This window comes from Anomalospiza imberbis, chromosome 6 (genome assembly GCF_031753505.1).
Source record: "Anomalospiza imberbis isolate Cuckoo-Finch-1a 21T00152 chromosome 6, ASM3175350v1, whole genome shotgun sequence".
Lineage (NCBI taxonomy): Eukaryota > Metazoa > Chordata > Aves > Passeriformes > Viduidae > Anomalospiza > Anomalospiza imberbis.
This window is the reverse complement of record NC_089686.1, coordinates 44,827,807-44,847,292: the sequence shown is the minus strand read 5'-3', so window position 1 is coordinate 44,847,292 and position 19,486 is coordinate 44,827,807. Positions and strand designations below refer to the sequence as shown.

The following is a 19,486-nucleotide window of genomic DNA, read 5'->3' as shown; positions in this document are numbered from 1 at the left end:
GTCCTGACACCTGCCTGAGTCCAAACAGCTGGGACTGTCTGTCCTGGCAGAGAGGGATCCCTCTCATTCCTGCTCTGTGTTCCTTCTTCTAGGGGGGACTTGAACTGTTCCCAGACGAGAGGACCCTATTTCTCTGTGGAAGCTCGTTAGCCATCCAGAGGGTGAGTGACACATGGGCAGGAGCAGACTGGGCTCCTGCTGTCCTAGGATACTTCTTTGTCTGCTTTTATGCTGCTGGCCAACAGCTTCCACCTTCTATCACCCAAACCCAATGCCACTGGCTGTCTGGAACTTTCTGCTGCAGGAGCTGTAGTGCAATAGGACATGTGCTGTGTGAACCATTCCATTCCTGGAGACTAGAGTTCACTGGTACTCTTATAAATCCTATTTTGCTCCAAAAACTGACCTTTAAAAAATCTCTTAACCATTAAATATTAAAAAAAAAACAAACAAAAAAACAAAAAAACAAAACAAACACCTAAAGCATTACCAAAACAATTCTTGAAACTTCCCAGATGCAACTACCCTGTTTCCTTATCCAATGTATTTGCTGGTAAAATACACGTGTTAGGATTTAAAGCCAGCAGGAAGCTGAACAACCATACCTATTTCCACTGCAAATTCTTCTCAGTGAAAAGGGCTTGTATGCATTTCCTGAAACCAGTTTCCTAATTTTTCTTTGTCAACAGTTGTTTGGGAAGAAAAAGGAAGGATAGGGAAGGGGAGTAGAACAGAAAGCTCATAGGGAGAGTGTGTTTCTTGACTCTGGGGTACTTGTTTTGCTGTGCATCAGTGGTGCTCAGGTTGGGATTGGCCCTTTTCTTAAGTGATGTAGGTGGCCACCTTATACCAGTGACTTCCCCCTTTCTCATAGCTGGGCTTTAAGTGAGGAAAACAGAAGAGTCTGCTCCTCTGCTCTCAGCCCTACATGCATCTCTGGGTGCTTATCTGTGGATCAGAGCATCTGCCTCTCTGCTGGCTGCCTGTGCCCATGACCTAATTGTGATTTCATCAGGATAATTGGAGAGCAGGGCCTCTCTTACAGTACTCTGTGCTTTCCCACTTAATGTACCCTGCCTCCCCAGTTGTCTCTGCCTTGAGAAGCTGGGCTGGAGATGAGCTGCCAGCTCTGACAGCCCAACACAAAGACTCAGCAGGAGGCCAACAGCTTTCCCATCCAAAACTTCTGGGGTTTTTTTTTGTTTTGTTTTGTTTTTTGTTTTTTTTTTTTTGGTCTCAGGTGAAAACCCCAGATGGGAAATCACATTGCCTGAATTTAGTTCCCAGCTTTACCACTACTGATGGCTTTGGGCCAGTCCCTTGGCTTGTTTGCATCCCCTTGCCTGTCTCTGCAGTGAGTAGGATGGTGTTTCTGTTCATGCATGGCCGCCTCCAGCTCTAGCACTGGGTGCTCCATTGCTTGCAGCTTAGTAGTGAGATCTGAATTTGTCCCTTCTTGTGCTGTTGCAGCAGAGCCAGACGGCTGCAACCTGCCCTAGCATGATGACAGGACCGCTGGGCACGGGAGAGGCTGGACCTTTCCCTGGCAGCTTGCCTGCCACTGCTCCTTTCATCACCAAGAGGACCAGGCAGGACATACCAGGTACCTTAGGAAACCAGCCTGCAGACAGCATCTCTTGTAATTCCACACCATTACTGGGCAGTGTTTTCCCCAAAGCCTGATATTCTGTAATAGCTGTAATTACAGAGATCCACTTACACTGACGCTGCATACTCATCTGCTCCAAGTTTCTACTTCATTGCACCTTATATCTTGTGGGAAAATCAATACAGTTTGGTACTGAGACTGGCAAGCCAAGAGATTGTTCAGAGCCTGGGTTCATGGTTGTGTACCATGTGTTTTAACACTTAACATTTACTGTTGTCTATAATGTGGGTCTTGTTTTAAAGTTTCCTGGGTACCTGTCCATCTTTTTATATACTCAAGATATATCACACTGCCTTTCATGCAGTGCTTATAGGTGGGATTTTAATGTAAAGGAAAGCTAAAAGTTGCGTCTTCTCTTGAGCTCTGTTGTACAGAGTACCATTGGTTTTTCTGAAAAAGGCTGGGAGGCCTGAGAGAAGTCTCTTTTCTAGGGTGAGGCTGGAGGCTTGCCAACCCAGGCAGGGAAGTGTCTGCCTCTGAACCACCTGCTCAGCCCTGGGAGGCTGGAGAGGAGATGAAAGTGGAGGAGTCCTGGCAGTTTGCAGCCTTCTGCATCTCCACAGTGAGAACTTTTTCTCCTTCACACTGCTTTCTCACACATGTTGGTATGTTCAACGCTAGGTCCTGAGTCCTGACTGCAAGATAGGAGTTCAGGTTTTATTTAACTGTCTCACACTGTCCTGTCCTGCACTGTGGCCTCTTCATGCCTTTGTTATCCATCTTTACCAACTTTCAGACACAACTCTAGTCTCTTTCCTTATGCAGGTTACTCTTGCTCATGTAGAGTCTCAAAGAGCACTGAAGTGTTGGATCATAAATCATAAGTGTAATTTAAAAACTGTCTTCAGTTTTTTCACATCACAAGCCCTGCCAGATGCAGAGAACTGTGACTTGGGTGCTGGCACAGGTGGTCTCTCCCATCTGCATGTGATTTTTTTTAAGGGTATGTGTTCAGCAGTGGTGTGGGATGTATAATTTGCTTGTCTGTTTCTTTCACCCTTTCTGTGGGCTGGCAGCAGTTAACCCACAGAGCAGTGTGCTTTCCCTCTGTGGAAGTTAGCTTGGAAGATTGGTTCTTCTGCAGAGACTCTGGTGGGATGAGTAACTTGGTATCAAGGAGACAAATAGAGTGGTGGTGGTGGGAGATAAAGGTCCCACCATGATTCTCAAGCATATCCCAGCACCTTCCAGAGTTTCCTGGCTGCACACTGCTCCTTGTGCCCCATTCATGATGCTGGAGACATGGGCATGAGCAATCCTGACTTACAAGTTTCTGAGATAATGGGCCTGCTCATCTCTTTTTGGAAAATAGTCATTTTGATGGCCTGTATTGGGTGTGGGGAGTGGGGTGCATGGGCAATTTCTTCATCCAGAGGAAAGCTCTTGTGTAGCCGGTTTGTTCTCTGGGTTTATTGTGTTGCTGACTGATTTAGGTTGTTTGCTATTTTGGGTAGTTATAGCTACCTACCAGTTGTTTTTCTTGGAATAAGCTGCAAACAAAGAACTTTTTAAAGAATATTTACTTTTTGAGAGGGAAAGCAAGAACAGTGTAGTTGCACTCTCTTACTGCCAACAGCAGGTGATTGCACAGCTTTGTCTTTTACTTAAATGTCTGACAGCTGAAGCAGGAACCAGGGAGCAGAGAACAGGTAGCATCTTTGGAGAGAATGATACTGTCTTGTTTTCCTTTGTCCTTCCATATTTTCCCAAGCCCTTTGTGGTTGAGTAGTCTCTGGCAGAGGGGTTGTGTTGCCAGAGGTGCTTTGACTGGAAACTGTGAGGGCTGGCCCTGGTGCAGTGACCAGTCCATGCCTGTTTGAGACTTTGTGTAAAGCTGAGGCTTGCACATTGCTGCTGGGAGATGTTTATGGCTGCTTTGGAGAGGCAATCCCTCTCTTCCAGGCCTGCCTACCCCTCGGACCTGCCTGCAGCTTTCTGTGTTCTTCCTCACAGGTTTCTCCTTGAATGTGCATCTGTATTTTGAGCCTCCTACATTATGTCATTCCTTACCCCTTTTCTTCCTTTCCTCTGCAGCAATATTTTTGTGCTCAGTCCCTTGGGACAGGCTGCCTTTTCCTTCAGTTCTTGAAGAGCTAGCAGAGGATGGAAGAAGGCATTCTGCTCCTTTTTGGCTTTTTTCTTTTTTTCCTCCTAATAGAAGACATTTATTATCTCCAAGTTATCTCTCCAAAGCAGGGCCAATATTTGCAACTTTTATTCTCTTTGGCATCCCTTTCACTGTTTTCATCTGTGAGATGCACTGTCTGAGTTTGCAGGTATACAGACAGCAAGCCAACAAAAGGTACAATTGGTTAGATTTGTAGCTCACTTGTTGATTTGAAAAGCAACAAGTAAAATAAAATGAAGCATTGGATAGGCTTCATAACAGAGCATCAGCTTGCCAGCCTCAGTTCCCTAATCTCTTTGGGGCTGGACAGGCCACAGAGAATATCAGCATTTTGGTCCTTGAGTGGAAACAAAAGGTGGCATTTCACACCGCTGGAGAGGCTCCTTCAGTCCCTCCACAGGCTGTGCTTTGTGATGTTGATGCAAATGTGCATGAGGAAATGGAGGAGACTGGACAGTCACTGGGGTAAGCCAACTAGGTTTGTTTTATCAATGCTTAGAGGTCACTGAGTAGGATTCCTGATGTGTGGGTGTGGATGACTGCTGGTAAAAGACAGGGTTGAGTGTTGTTCTCCTAGAGGACTGCAGACCATTTCTGCCTGCAGGGCATCTCTGCTGAAGGGAAATAGAATCAAACACAGTGGCATTTGTGGTCATATGGCTCCTCTGGACAGGGCTTTGGAGGAAAGGGTGCCTGATCTGACAAGAGCCCAGTGAGATTTGCAGAGTTGAAACTGACTTCTGATGCCTTTAAATGCAGAACCTCCCAGTGGGCAGGTGCAGTGATGGTGAGTGCTCAGTAATGAACCGTTGTAAAACTTCTGGCGTGGCTGGCCTTACTACAGCAGTGTTGTGCAAAAATCTGTCTCTTGACTTGTTTAGCTGGCTTGGTGTCTGTCCTGGGAGAGAAACAAAGTGATGGGAGGAAACAGGGGACACAGACAAAGCTCCCTCAGTTAGTTATTTTGTTGGAAGGGTGTCAGAGGCTCCTTTGTGGTGAATGTGTTGGAAACCCTCTGTGTATCCCTTCCGCTTGACGCCTGAACTCTTGTTGGAACTGTGGTGGTGAGATGGGATGTACTGATGGGGCTGAGCCCCTTGAGTTCCTTACCTCTGCTGAGTGAGTTTCTGGAGGCTTCAAACCATCTCCCAAACCATCAGGTCAGGTCTCCCAAACCATCTCTCTAGGCTAGAGAAATAGGGACCATGAAGAAGATCAGGTTGTTTTTTGCAGGACACAGCTAGATCTCTGTGTAACACCTGTAGCCTTGATGCTCAGACCTACTTTAGGTCTTAGCCCTGTGACAGCTTCTGCCAAAAATCTTGGTCCTTGTTTCTGCGGGCAGCGCCTCCATGCTGCCACCCAGCATGTGCAGGCAGGGGAGGTGGTGTGCCGTCTGCCCTCACCCACGCCTCCATCCCCTCCCTGCGAGACAAAGGTAGGATGTTGCTGTCCACCGGGGCTGGGTGCTTGCTCTCCCCGCTTCCTGCTCAAGGCTGGCAGATGGCTCTTGTTTGGAGCTGTGTGGCTCTGGCTGCTGGGCTGGGAGCAGCTGCTGCTGCCAGGCGGAAGCACTCGGTGAGGCTTTCCTAGACAGCTTTGAACAGGAGCCAGGAGCCCTCTCGCTACAGGAGAAAATCCACGAGGTCAGGAAATAGAGCAGCAGCAGCAGCTCCGGCTCCACGCTGAGGCTCTTGGCGTGGCACGTGGATCCCAGCCCTCCTCTTTCCATACGGTGCTCCTGGAACTGCTTTCCTCCTTGTTGTCTCTCTCAACTGTTGCTTGACAGCCCTGTGTGTGGCTTTTGGGGGGTGTAGTAGAGGAGTGCTGTAGAAGTTATAAATTTGGATAGGAAAACACTAGGTGGTGACCTGGATCAGACTTTCAGACCTTGAAGAGCTTGTAGAAGATGGAAGAAGCATTTTCCTACTCTGTGTGGGACTGGGAGGGTGTGCTTTTGTGTTTCAGTCTGTTATTTTGTGGTCAGCTGTGTGTGGGCTCTGTGTTGGCTGCTGAGCAATAGAAACTGGAAATCCTCGCATCAGGAGAAGCTTTCACAACCACCAACAGGCTGTAAACCTCCAGCCAGTGTGTCACCAGCATGAAAACTGGGGTGTCTGTTACCATCTCTCTGCCAGGAACCTCCCTCTTTCTTCTCTGCGTCTGTTTTATAGGAAGCCAGAAACATGGCTTTTGGGATGGTTGTTCCTTGAACCAGCCCCTATGGTGGTGATGTTTTTGTGGCACTGAGGAACAGCTACCCCTTTGTAGAAACTATGGGTGCATTGAAGAGCAGCCTTGCTCTTCCCATGTTCAGAAGCAAAAAGTGTGGTGGGGAGTTATGAGATGGTGTTGGTAAGCTTAAGGATAGGACCAGTTGCCCAACTCTGTGGCAGAATTTGGCCATATTGAAATCTCTGCTTCCCTGCAGCCTTTGGCTAGGCTGCTTCTTCCCTGTGGGATTTGCCCATGCCCTGGTGTGCAGTTGGGTCTGCACGCTGCCCGTGAGGAGCTTGCATTGGGGAAAGGAAGTGAGCTCCCCCGAGCATTGGTTTTAGCCCACATTAATTGGGGCAGCTGTCATGCCCAGAGCTGTCCATCATTCCCCATGCTCTTGCTCTGCATTAGGACACGTTTTACAGCAATGCTATGGAGCAGGTAGGCTGGACCTGCCCTCCTTTGTGAGCTGCAGAATCTCTCCTGCCACTGCAGGGGTGAGGATGGCAGAGCTGAGGTGACAGCACCTTCGAGGGATGGTGTCATTGAGCAAACACCACCACTGCAGAGCTCTTGCCTGTAAATTGTCCACGCGCAGGCCACAAGCGGGGAGTAGCAATAGCTCCTTTGCCCCCTTCATTTTCCCTGCCTCTTGGGTGTGGGGGGGACAAGAAGATGTGGATTTGTGTTTCTGTGGAGGAGCCAGACCTTAAAACTCTGTGCTAAGGTGGTGATATGCAGGACTTGCTGGTGTGTGGCTGCCCCTCTGCTGTGCAATGGAACTCAGTAGGGGTCGGGAGCAGGGGAAGACACTCAACCTAACATGGGTGAGCACCTTGTCCCCCACCTCCTGCTGCAGTGTGGATCATAAAGCTGCTATGGCTTTGTGGGCTGAGGGTCTTCCAAAGAAGCAGGCAGTGCCTTCCACTGGGGTGCTCTTGAGGGAGAACCTCCTCCTATAGAAGTTATGTCTTCTCCTCCCTTGGGGAGTCAAAGCTTTTCTCACTGCCTCAGCAACTCCTACAGGCCTGGGTAGTTGTGCCATTTTCTTTGAGCATCTTCGTGGCAACTGCTTCATCTTCACATGCAGAGCAAAGTCCATGTGTTTTGCTGGGGGATGCAGATCTCCCTGCTCTGTAATGAAAGGTGGGAGCTAGTTGCAGCATTTCTTCAGACCCCCAGGACCCCTCTGTGTTCAGCTGAAAAGCTGTTTGCTGAAGGAGCGATTCCCTCCCCGACAGCTGGTGGAGATGGTCAGTCAACATTTGCTTCTCAGTCCCCTTTTCATCCTGTCTCTTCCCAGAGAGATGAGAAGCCTGGGGTGGGGATCTCTCTTGTCCCTGAGAAGGAGTGCATGTGAGAACAATATATACATGAGGGCATGCATTAATGGAGCAGAATAACGTGTGTGCACAGTCAATTAGTGAGATCACTTAGATTCTCTCCTGTAGCCTTGCTTTCAATCTCTAACTCTTCTCTGGCTGCCAGAACAGAGGCACATTGGACTTTCATAGGAAGCAGTGTCATTTTCAGGTAGGCATCTAGGGTATGACATTATTTGCCCTTCATTTCCCCCACCATCACCACCTTTCCATCGTGTTTAACTGCTTCTCCAGTACAGCAAACCAGAGGTCCTGCTTGGCATCATATTTGTTACCTGGTTGCTCTTCTGCACCCCCTAGTTTGCCCTTCTTTAGGATTTTGGATGCTGAGAAGGACTTGAGCTTTGTTTGCCTTTCTGCTATCAAGACAGCAGCTCAAGAAAGGGCTTTGGCAAGAGGTGGTTATGTCTGATTGCTCCCTGCTCAAGAAGGAGATGAAACTGTCTGGGTGGTTTAGGGTTGCAGTCAGATGGGGATTGAAGGCAGAAAGTTCTGGCTTCCCTGCCATTAGAGCTTTGCTGTGTTAGCAAATGCATCAGCTGTGGTCTGGGTCTAAAGCAGCCTTTGCTGGTACAGTTCGTAGCAGCTTCCACTGTTTAGGAGCAGGGCTGGCAAGCCTGGGGAGGAGGGTGGAGTGATTTAACTATCTGGGGTGGGAGGGTGGAGGAGGGGGTTCTAATCCCTGTGAACACTGTAGGGTGTCTTACAAGGGGAACTGTGAGCTTGTCTTCTTGCTACCTGCTGCATTTTGGATGGCTTCCCCAGAGCTTGCAGATGGTGTCTGAGAACAAGTATCTGACCCTGGAGTGACTTTCAGTGGGCAGGGCCTGCAGTCCAGTGAGGGTGGATTTCTATTTAAACCGTTGGGGTTTTGTAATCTTCCTGAGTTAGTTCCTCTTTCTCAGCAGACTTGGAGCAGAAATTTAAGGGAGGAGCTGGGGGAATGTGAATCTTCTGCTGCTGAAGGGCCATGGGAGGTACTCAGTACTGCAGAAGTGTGGTTTGCTTATCCTGACCCTAACCATCATTGTCAGTCAGCACCTTTTGTGCCAGCATCTCTTTCCCCCCTATTGGCTATGCCAAATTGAGCTCAGGGAGCAGAGATGCCCCTTCTGCAGTCCTGCCTCTCACTATACTAGCACCGTTAGCTGGAGGACAGGCAGAGGGTGTGGATGTGCCACCATCTCAACCCTACTGTGTGGTTTGAGGTTTGACACAGCCTTGAGGGTGAAGACATGGAGATAACAGCATGTTTGGGCAGGGCTGGATCTTCTCCCCTGCTCTTGTGGGAATTGATATCCCAGCCTCATTGGCCAAGGCTTTCAAATCTATCTAAAGATTTCAGATTGTCAGCTTGAGATAAGGTAAATCGGGGACAGTGCTGAACATTTCTGCAAAACCAGACTTATTAAACTGGTTACTTTATGTAGGGGTTGATGTACACAGCCTGTACCTCTTGTTTTCTTATCAGTAATGCTCTCCTACCTCTTGAAGTTTGCTGAAGGAACCTGTGAAGTTTGCATCCAGATGGTCAGGCTGAAGGATTGCAACAGACCACAGGATGAACAGAGTTGTATTTGGTTTGATGGATTATGTTGCCCATTTTAAAGCAACCTCTCTTAGTATAGTGACCATGTTTGTCCTTGCAGGTGGTGGTGCTCCTGGAAGTCCTGAGCTGGGGTCAGCTGGAAGATGACCGAATACAAGCTGGTGGTGGTGGGAGCAGGTGGTGTTGGGAAGAGTGCTTTGACGATACAACTCATTCAGAACCATTTTGTTGATGAATATGACCCCACGATAGAGGTGAGTGGCTCTGGGCATGGGATTGGTCTGTCTGCATGTTTTACTCTTGCTTTTCTCCACCTAGTCTCCAACGCAGAGCATGCTCAGTTTGGTCTCAAGTCTGAACTTGAGCAGGGATGGTCCTCTGCTTCGCAGAGCTATTCTGAGTCACTATGTGTTGTGTTCAGAGGTCGCAGTGACTGACTTAACACCTCCTGCAGAAGGGTAGTGGTGTCTGCTGAAGAGAGGTGACATGGGAGGCAGCAGAGACAGGCAGAGCAGAGCAGGGGCTGAGAGGCAACACAAAAGTCTTCCTTTCTGATGAGATGAGAATGTAGGGAGGGATTAAAGGTTTAGAATTGAAGAGCCATTTTGTGCCTGTGCTTCCATTTCTCCTCCCGTGAAATCAGAGTAAATGTATTGACTTTTTCTGCAGGATGTTTTGAGCTTTACTGATGAAATGGGTTTTATCAGAGCTTGGTTGTATTATGTATGTCTTGCAGTTTGAGCAAGACATGCTGAGCAGCTGAACTGCTGTGGCTCCCAGAGTGCTGCCTCTGCTTCTTCACAAGGAGTTAAAGGTTGATGTGTGTGTCTCAGTCGGTGTGGATGGCAGCACTGACCTGTCTAGCTCAGGACCCTGCCTGAAGAAGCAGGCAGGGACCCTGTGGTCCTCACAGGCTGTATGGGGGAAGAGGGGGATTCAGTCTTCCATATCAATTGTGCTGTTATTATTTTCTTTAATTTTTCAAAAATATATTCCATTCTCCATCTGCTTTCACCATTGTTAGGGATGTGCTAATTAGCCTCTGCATGATTAACACCTTTGTTGGGTGGGATGTAGGCAGTAGCCACTGCTCTGCATAAGGAATAAAGTCCACCCTGGGAAGGCAAATTGCAGCTCTGTTATGCTTCCTGGACAAAAACCTCCCTGTCTGCAGTCCTAAAGGATTCTCTACCAGATGTGTATAAATACAGCTGTGGTTGCTGCAGTTATTATCATAATGGCTAAAGGCCCCAGCTGGGATGAGAAATCTATTCTGGTAGGTGTTGTATGTGTAGTCCCCACCCTGAAGAGCTTACAACTTACATAAACAAACAAGACAAGGCTTGGTAGAAGGGCAGAAATAGTCTCACAATCCTACAGACGGGAAGGAGAGAAAGCACTTAAAAAGCACGTGCTATTACATCATTTGGCCAAGGTCACCTAGAACGTCCATGGCATAGACTGAAATTTAATTTAGGGCTCCTGAGTCTCCATGTTTATGGATGCAATTGCCTTTGTCCCCAGCTCCTCTCCCCTCATTTGGTTGTCCCCAGTAGTATTGTCTACTTTTCTCAGAAACCCATTCCAGGTTGTTTTTGCTAAAAGAGTGTTCATGGAGAGCATCTTCCCTGAGGAGACATCTGCAAGGATGCATCCTCTCTTGGACCTTAGGTGGGCAGAGGCAACTCTTACACAGTGATGTGTTGGGTTTTGGCATCCTGTGGTTTTTGTCTCCAGCTGCCTGCTCCCTGTACGTACCCTGCAGGGAATTTTCTCCATGTAAACAGGCAGCAGGGAATGTAAACCTTGCATGGCATTTCCCAGCACACCCTCTTCACCCTACGCACTTCTGCAGTGCTCTGGGAGACGCCTGATCTCTACCCCACTGTTCACTCCAGCCCCATTCTGTTCTTCTTCTCTTCCAAAAGCTGCTCCTCAGCCCTCTCACCCCTGGTACTTTTCCACCTGCGGGTACCACCAGCCCCAATGCCTTTGCAGCTCCCTTGGTTATACCCTGCTTTCCCTGCGACCCCAGCCAACTACTGATTCATTTCAGGGTGATTCCTTTTAATTATGCTTCATTTTATGGGGATTTAAGAGACTGAGAGCTACCTGCCAGCCATCCAAATGTGACCAACAAACCACCTTCCTGTGACTAAGCTGCTTTGGATCATGCCCAGGAGCTGACGATGACTGTTCAGCCAGCTAACAAGCAGCACAGCAATGCTGAAATGAGCAGGATAAAAGAGGGGGAAAAAGATGATACGTGCATGGAGCAAAGGCATTGGCCGCTGCCCACATGGATTGAGCACAGGCTGTGCTGCAAAGTGGGGTGCAAGCAGATTGGGGTGCACTGAGAAGATGTTCCCCAGAGCAGGAGGTGTGGAGGTTTGTCCCCTGTCTGGGGTAGAGACCCTGACTGGGTATCTGCTCCCCTCCTACCTTCTGATTCACCAAACGTTTGGCTCTGTAACTCAACACTGTCCACCCCACTACAGCACACTCTCACAGGCCAACTCTTGGGCTGCCAAGACACCTTAGGACCTTTGTTTTGGGAACAGGAGGGCCAAGGCAGCAAGGAAAAGTATGCCACTGGCATTGTCCCATGGTGAATAAGCAAGGATGGAAGAAAGAGTTTCACTGTGTTGAGAAATTCTTCAGTTCATCTTCCAGCTCTTAGCAGCTAGCTAGTAAATGGGCTTCCCAAACTTCTGGTCATATCCTGACTGTAGTGCTTAGCAAATGGGCCTCTTGGCCTGGTCCCCTAGCACAGCTGGAATGCTCCCAGCATCTACCTGGGATCTTGAGTCTGAACCCCAAAGAGATGTTGTGTCTGCTGCCTGGCACTTCACAGCTGGGTCTGGCTGCATTCCCCTCTCCTCAGGGTGGGGTGGGACATGCAGGTCTACAGAGGAGTGCCGAGGCTGCAGCGTGCTGGTGTGGGCTAGTGGCAGCCATGTCACCTGGTTGTGTGGCAGGGACAGCTGAGCTGCCATCCTGAGCTTCCTGGGGTGGGGGAGATTGAACAAAGCTATACACAAAGCATTGACGGGGAGAGTTTGTCCTTTGCAAAGCATCCTCTGCAAGATTGTTTTATGTCTCTGCCTTGTAAGCCAGCTGGCTGGCCTTATGGGTAGCCTGTTTGATGACCTGAGCTGAGGTGTGGGATCTCTTCTCTGTCAGCATGCTGGGTGCTGGTGAAACGTCCTGGAACTGAGGACTTGGCAATTAACTGTGAACATGTGTGCTGAGAGGCTGGTCCTCTGTCCCAAGCCAAGGTGCAGAGGTGGGAGCATGCTTTGTGGGGCATAGAAGGCACTCAGGTCCCCTTGCACACAGGAGGCTCCAGATACGTTATTGATTAGAAATGGGAGCACATTCCTGCAGGGCAGCTTGCCAGTTGCCTTCAGAGCAGTTGGCTGAAAGCCAGCCTTTCACTCCATTACTCTCGATGGGTCAGCAGTCCACTTTTTGGGAAGGCACAGCTGCGAAGGTCGTGGCAGAGCAGATCTCATCTCTGATTTCACAATTTCACAGCCCTCTCTGCAAGGTGAGGAAAGACTTTAATTAGCCCCAGCAAATGATGATGTTGTAATGAACCAAAGGATAGAGGCCATGTTGGCCCCATTCCCTTTCTGTGCTGCTGCTGGTCCTGTTGGTGCCCTTTGCTGTGTCAGCTGTTTGTCTGCAGACCTGCAAGCTCATCTGATAACATTGTTGTGGTCGTTGGAAGAGCAGCCGACATTTGAATTAATTTTAAACTGCAGCCATAGCCTCTGTGAGTGGCTGCAAAGCACTGTGTGGTTGTACTGCTGACTTGTAACTTTTTCATACCTTTCATTTTGGCTTCCTTCTCTTGCTGACGGCTGTCCACAGGGGATGGATGCTGGAGAGGGATGAGGGATGTCCTCCATGCAGGGCTACCCCACAGCACTGCTGCTGAGGAGACTGAGCACAGGGAGAAGCATAGTGGGGAGGAGCAGAGCTTTGAGGAGCCTGCTGTGAAAATGAAACCTTTTGTGGGATGCTCTGGGTGGTTTCCAGACCTTCTCACATCTATGACAAGTTGTGATTGCCTTTGCTGCAAGGAAAACCCCCGACTTCAAAGGGCCTGCCTGGATAGTTCTTACCTCTTATGGAGCCCTCTGGGCACAGACTGGTTGTGGGAAACACCCTGTTCACAGTGTGATTTTATTTTTTTCTCATGTTTAAAGAAGAGGTTTACCATCAAACCCAGTGTGAAACCTTACTGATGGCAGTATTGCCTCTGGTGCCTGATTTGAGATGCATTGGAGGCACTGGATTTCCAGGTTATCTTAAACACCTTCCAGGCCTGCAGATGACAGTGACTGGAAGCCCTGGCTGGCCAGAGCTCCTTTCCAGCGTGTCCTTCCTCATCCAGCAGGAGGAATTAGAGCTGAGACTAAACAATGCTTAGGAAATACTTGTTGAGGGCTATGTGGCGTGATAGAGATGAAGCTGCACCTGGTCTGCCAGAGGCAGGGCTGGGAATGGGGAGAGCAAGCTGAGAGCTGTCTTCTCTGTGGTTCTGACAGACAAGGAGAAACCTGCATAGCTGCCTCCTTTTTCCTGTGGGTTTTTTTATTTTATTTTATTTTATTATTTTTCCTTTCCCTCCCATTTTTGAAAGAGATTGAGTTGTCTCTTTAATGGAAGCTGAACACAGGCAGAGAATGACCTGGCATCTGCCCAGGGATGCACTCGCTACATCCCTTTGTTTAGCCAGATCCAAGCCCCCCCATTAATGCATCCTCCTTTCCTTCCCTCTCCTGGCCTGCAGGATTCCTACAGAAAGCAAGTAGTCATCGATGGAGAGACCTGTTTGTTAGACATCTTGGACACTGCAGGGCAGGAGGAGTACAGTGCCATGAGAGACCAGTACATGAGAACGGGGGAGGGATTCCTGTGTGTCTTTGCCATCAACAACACCAAGTCCTTTGAAGATATTCACCAGTACAGGTCAGTATCCTGGGAAGGGCCATTTCCCTCTTACCCTGTGCAAAGGGGAGGCCTTGCTGCTGCACTCTCCTGCCCACCCTTTCAGATCAGGCCCCGTGGTGGAAACACAGACTGCCAGCAAAGACAATTAGCTCAAGTGGCCATTCCCCAGGGAAGAGACAGAGCAGAAGGCTAATGTCAGTGACTCCAATAAAACCCTTCCAAGGGATTGCTTGTGGCCTTTGGGGACCTGGTAATGTAATGTTTAAGTGTTTATGGTGACTAAAGAGAGAGCTGATCCTGTATGACCCCCATCCCTTCCCTCCCTAATTAGTGTAATTGCTTTGTTAGTGATTAGTCAATCTCAGCGACTTCTGCTGGCCCAAGAGCTGGGAGAGGAGGCTGGGAAGGACAGGGAGACCTTCTTGCCTTGCTGTCCACTGTCATGACCAGGCTGTGATCTTCCAACTGCACACATGTGTGGAGAGACTCCTGCCCCACTGGAGCTTGGTTTTGACCAGGGCAAAGATGGAGCAGAAGGGGAGTCAGGGTTCCAGTGAGGTGATTTGCCCAAGCAGATGTATGGGGAAGTGGTGACAAAGCAGGGATGCCGTCCCAGTACCCATCCCAGTTCTCCTCTCAGTTGATGTCACCCCTGCAGAGCTGAAGAGTCAAGGGGGTGATGTAAACACAGCAGGAATCTTCCCTGTTTACCCCAATGCTACTTTAGGGAGGGATCACTCTGCTTGTGCCTTTTTCTGAGCCTTGGCTGCGATGGCAGGCAGAGGATGCAGGAGATGGCTCTGCCTTGCTCAGTCACTGCCCACAAGGGACTGTGTATCCCAGTCCCTCATCATAAACCAGGGTCCCAGTAATCCTGTTGTTCTGAGGACAGGCACATCCCTTCCTTGCTCCATAGTCAGAGGTGCTGCTTGGAGCTGCTGAGATGTTTCAGTCTCATCAAAAGGCTGATCAGTGTAATAGCTGCACAGGTGCACTAATTTGGCTTCTTTTAGCTGAACCAAAGGACAACGGATGGGATTTTCCTAAAGCACCTGAGAGACTGAGCAGCATTCATCCTTGTGCTAGGGCTGGTGCCTGTGAATTGCTTGAAGGATGGCTTGATTTCAATCCATCATTATGTAAATCACTAGCTTTCATCTCCTTTAGCCTGTGCTCTTTGTGTTTGCACTTTCAAAAGAATATTCCCCAGAGAACTGCTGGCTCTCCCTGGTTAGTAACCATTTGGAGGTATCTCTTTTCAGCTAAGTGTAGCCTGTGCACTAAATTTAGTACTTGCATTTGCTGATCAGGATGTTACACAGAACATTTAAATGGCTTTATGGCATATCATGCATATAGTCACACTTCATTTTTATGTTCTACTACATTAGAAAAAGATGATTGATTCTTTTGTGTGTGAATGTCCAGCTGCCTTTGGATGGAGATTTGCAGTCAATTAAAATGCAGAAATTGGCATTTTAAATCTTTTATTTGTTAAATTAAAACCATGTTAAATGTTCTGGACCCATGAGCAAAAAAAAAAAGCTGTTTTGCATCTGAAGTTAAATGATTTATTAAACAAAGGAAGTTATTATCTATCAGAAGGGAACTGAATGGACTTTTTGTGGTCGTAATGGCCTTCAAGATTTTTAGAAGTGATAGATCTCATCCTCGCCCACCTAGTTTTAGATCCAATGTTGGAATGAAGAAGTGAGCATTACAGCTTTTTTAGTTCCCAGTTGGTTTCTCAACTTTGAGTGACCTGAACTAAACTGAAAGGGAGCAAATACTGCCTGTGCATCTGCAGAAAATGTTACAGCTGCCAAAAGCCGCTTTATCAGCTCAGCAAATTCTGGTTGCAGGTGATTATTTATTTTTTTCCCCCCATTTGGGGGAGATTACTTGACCTAAAATGTTGGAAATAGCACAGGTAACTGCTTGAGAATTCATTTTTATTTAACTTAAACTATTTTAAGCTCATGTCTTAATATAGATAATAGTCATATGTTAATATGATTATAGTCATAATTCAAGTTGTTTTGTAAATAGCTGCATTTAAAGAGCAGAAGTATGTTTGGTTTTCATTTCCAGAAGTGCCCTGTTTTGCTGTTTACTCACTTGTGTGCCATAGTAATTTACATTTTACTGAAAGCTCAACACAAGGCATTCAACATGAATGAGGGGTAGCTGTCAAATCTTAACAAAGAAACTGATGGGGAGTGTTCTGGACCTGCTCCTTCACTTCTTCACACTGCCTTCTCTTGCAGGGAGCAGATCAAGAGAGTGAAAGACTCAGATGATGTTCCCATGGTGCTGGTGGGGAATAAATGTGACCTCCCTGCGCGGACAGTGGAGACCCGGCAAGCGCAGGACCTGGCCCGGAGCTATGGGATCCCCTACATAGAAACGTCTGCCAAAACCAGACAGGTAGGAGGAGACTTTTAAACAAAATGCTATTTTTCTTTTCTTTCCTCCATTGCTGCCCTGGAGGGGCAGGAACAGGGAGGCACCACCTTGCAGACAGATGGGTGTTAGGGCTGGGCTTAGTTGCTTCCTCAGGGCTAAACGCTCCCTCCCTCAGGATGGTCCCTCCCAGTCCAGGCTTGAGCCTCCCATCATGAGAAGTGCATCATCATGCTGTGGCGGCAGTGAAGAGAAGATGCCTTCTCAGGGCTTTCTCCAAGGCTCTGGAATAACCTCCATAGTCACTGCAAGTCAGCTAAGCTCAGGTCACTTAGTTAACCTCATCCATGGTCTATTTTGGCAGAATATACCAGTGCTGAAAGGACCATGTGGAGCTCCCAGAGCACAGAGGTAGAAATGGAACTGACACCTTCAGTGGTCTAGTGGTGGCTTTTCTCTTGGGTGGTAGACCTCATTCAGACTGCTGATAGCTGATGAATCTCAGGGACTTCAGAGATCCTTATCCTCATGGTTGCTCATTCAGTCTTGCTCTCTATTTAAGAGCCACACTCAAGTCCCTGTTAGTCTTCCCAGCTTGGTTCTGTACCTTTAACTCTGCAATCTGCAGAGTGCTAGGGACACCTTGCTGGGGAGCAGAGCCCTATCCTCTCTCCACTGTCCCTCCTCAGAGTGGGCAGCTGCTTCAAGCCGTGCTTTTTCCCCAGGGCGTTGAGGATGCCTTCTACACCTTGGTGCGGGAGATCCGGCAGCATAAGCTGCGCAAGCTGAATCCCCCGGATGAGAGCGGCCCCGGCTGCATGAACTGTAAATGTGTGGTATCGTGACTATGGTAAGTGGTGGAAGAAGGACATGAGGTGCAGTGGGGGAACATTGGAAGCAGGGCAGGAGATGAGTGCAGATGCACTAGCCAACAAACAAGTGCAACAGGATCAATTTCAGCAGCAGGTATTATTTAATGAAACACCTTTTGGATTGATAGAGTGTTTTTCTGTGAAAACATAGGTAAGTCAAAATTCCCACTTCCATGAGGAAATGTGTGGCAGGAAAGGGTCGTTTGTTTCTCCCCCTCATTTTGCGCAACAAAATTCTATACAACAGACTGCTACTCTGAAAGAGGAGTTAAGCTAGTGTTGAAGGTGTACAGATCACTGCATGCTCACCAGACTGGATCTAGAAGGGTTCAGATGAAGAGCTGGCTGGGTGCATTGCCTCCTAATGCACTCACATAAATTGCCTCATCTTAAAGCTTTAGAGCACACCTGTCTCACTGTGAAAAGTCCTGTGTTCCTCAGAAGAGTTTTCCCCATTAGATAAATCCCCTGGGATATTTGGAACTGATGCAATGTTGAGAATTAGCCATAAGGGGGCTGTTGGCTTTTATAAATTGTGTGTGCTGGAGCCAGAAACAGTGTTTTTCAGATTGTTTATGTTCACTTGCCTGTTTTTCTTTTTCTTTTCTTTTTTTTTTTTTTTAATTATGAGTTTATTTAAAACACTGCTGGATAGCAGTCAGGGAGAGTTCATATTATTGTCCCTGCATGTGCTAGCTGGCTTTAAGTGAAAGGCCTGGGAACATCTGTCTGTGTAACAAACTCCTTCATGGCAGAAATTTAGAGAGGGGTAACTAGGGACAAGTCCACCAAGGAGATCTATCTCTAAGGTCATCTGGGACTGGGACAAAAGCATGCATGAACATTGCCCTTAATGTCTTTTGGGGATTCTCCCAAGCACCTGGACTGGCCCTTCACCCCTTTAAATAACTGCTGGAGTCCTAAAGAGAAGTGCACCGTATCCAGAGATGGTGTTAATTGGGTCTCATAAAGGTGGAGATGAACGGCAGGTTTCCTCTGATGCTTTTTGAGCTAGAGGCCATGAGCACAGCAGAGCTCTTCCTCCTGCCCCCTACTCCCAAGGAAAAAAACGCAACAAAACACTGCTGGCAACATTTGCTTCCTATGAGCAAACACCCACCCCAGAACCCCACCCCTCCGCTCTCAGATGAGGCGTGTGAGGTTGGCTGGGGGCTGAACTGAATGCTGTGCCCAGCACACTTATCATTGCTAAGGGAGATTTTCCAGATGTTTGTGTCCTCCAGATGTTCAGGAGCGTTTCCTCCGGATGGGGATATGAGCTCAAGGCTTGTTTCCTGCTCTGGCTCACAGCTGACGGCATGGGCTTGGCAGCCAGAGCTGCTCCTTTACACTGACTGCCAGAAGCCCAATCCTTGTCACAGCCCGGTGGCAGCACCAGCTTGGGCAAGAAGGGCTGGGAAAGGGTCACTTGGAAACACTCCTCTCTGTTAAGAGAACATGCCCTGCAAGTTGCCTATGTCTTTTTCTGCTCAGGCAGAAACTGGAAACCAGACCTCCCAGCTTAATCTAGCTGCAGTGCCCAAGAGCAGAGAAGGAGGAACATCAAGGCACAAAAGGAGAAGTGAGGCAAAGACATGCTGGAATTTGGGGAGAAGAAGGGTGGGTGTTGTGGCCAACAAAATTTGGCTTCATTTGCCCTGGACTCATTTTGTGGTTCCCATCATACCTGGAGGAGGTGGAAAGATCTTGCCAAACAGTGCCCCCTCCCACAAGGAGGTTCAGAAAGAGGCAGAAGATGTGGTGAGGTGCCCAAAGCTCACCCATCACTCCACTGACTCCAAGACTTGTTCCCTTCAGCAGATGTACAGATGCTTTGCTGAGACAGGCCCAGACCTCTAAGACCTGTGTAGCCTTTTGCTTTGCTCTGTGGGCACTAACAGGGTCATCCCAAAATGTGAGGGGTGAGTACTGGAAACAGCCCCGCTTGTTCTGACAGGGAATGGGTGCTCATGAGTGTCCTCTTCTGTTTCAGCTGTCTGGACCGTGTCTTGGCGAGGTTCCCACTGTGCAGTGTGCAAGGAAAGAGGTGAAGCAAAGGAAGAAGCAAACGGATTCAGAGGAGGAGTATTGGGGGGGGAGAGGAGCAGGACGAAGAGGACAGGGGGAGTATGAGGCCCTCCAAGGACTATCTTGCACTTCACCCAAGTCTGCGGCAACCAACTTTTTTTTTTTTTTTTTTTTTTTTATCCCCATCCCCTCATCCTTTGGCCTCCTCCCACCCCGGCAACTGTACAAAGCCACAGATTGAATCACAGTAAATTATTATTTGATCGTCTCAACAAA

The 19,486-nt window shown here is 48.3% G+C and overlaps 1 protein-coding gene across 2 annotated transcripts in view; it reads left to right on the top strand.

Moving 5' to 3' along the window:
- Nucleotides 1-19,486, top strand: part of LOC137475938 (GTPase HRas) — a 40,028-nt gene extending 20,542 nt beyond the window's left edge. Inside the window, exons 1-6 of one of the 2 annotated variants that reach the window (XM_068193830.1) lie at nucleotides 111-161; nucleotides 9,046-9,199; nucleotides 13,747-13,925; nucleotides 16,175-16,334; nucleotides 17,036-17,160; nucleotides 19,176-19,486. In XM_068193830.1, the coding sequence (XP_068049931.1) occupies nucleotides 9,089-9,199; nucleotides 13,747-13,925; nucleotides 16,175-16,334; nucleotides 17,036-17,155 (570 nt within the window). In that variant the 5' untranslated portion in view covers nucleotides 111-161; nucleotides 9,046-9,088 and the 3' untranslated portion in view covers nucleotides 17,156-17,160; nucleotides 19,176-19,486. Of the gene's footprint in view, nucleotides 1-110; nucleotides 162-9,045; nucleotides 9,200-13,746; nucleotides 13,926-16,174; nucleotides 16,335-17,035; nucleotides 17,161-19,175 lie in introns of those variants that run through there. The other variant, XM_068193829.1, reaches the window with a different exon arrangement.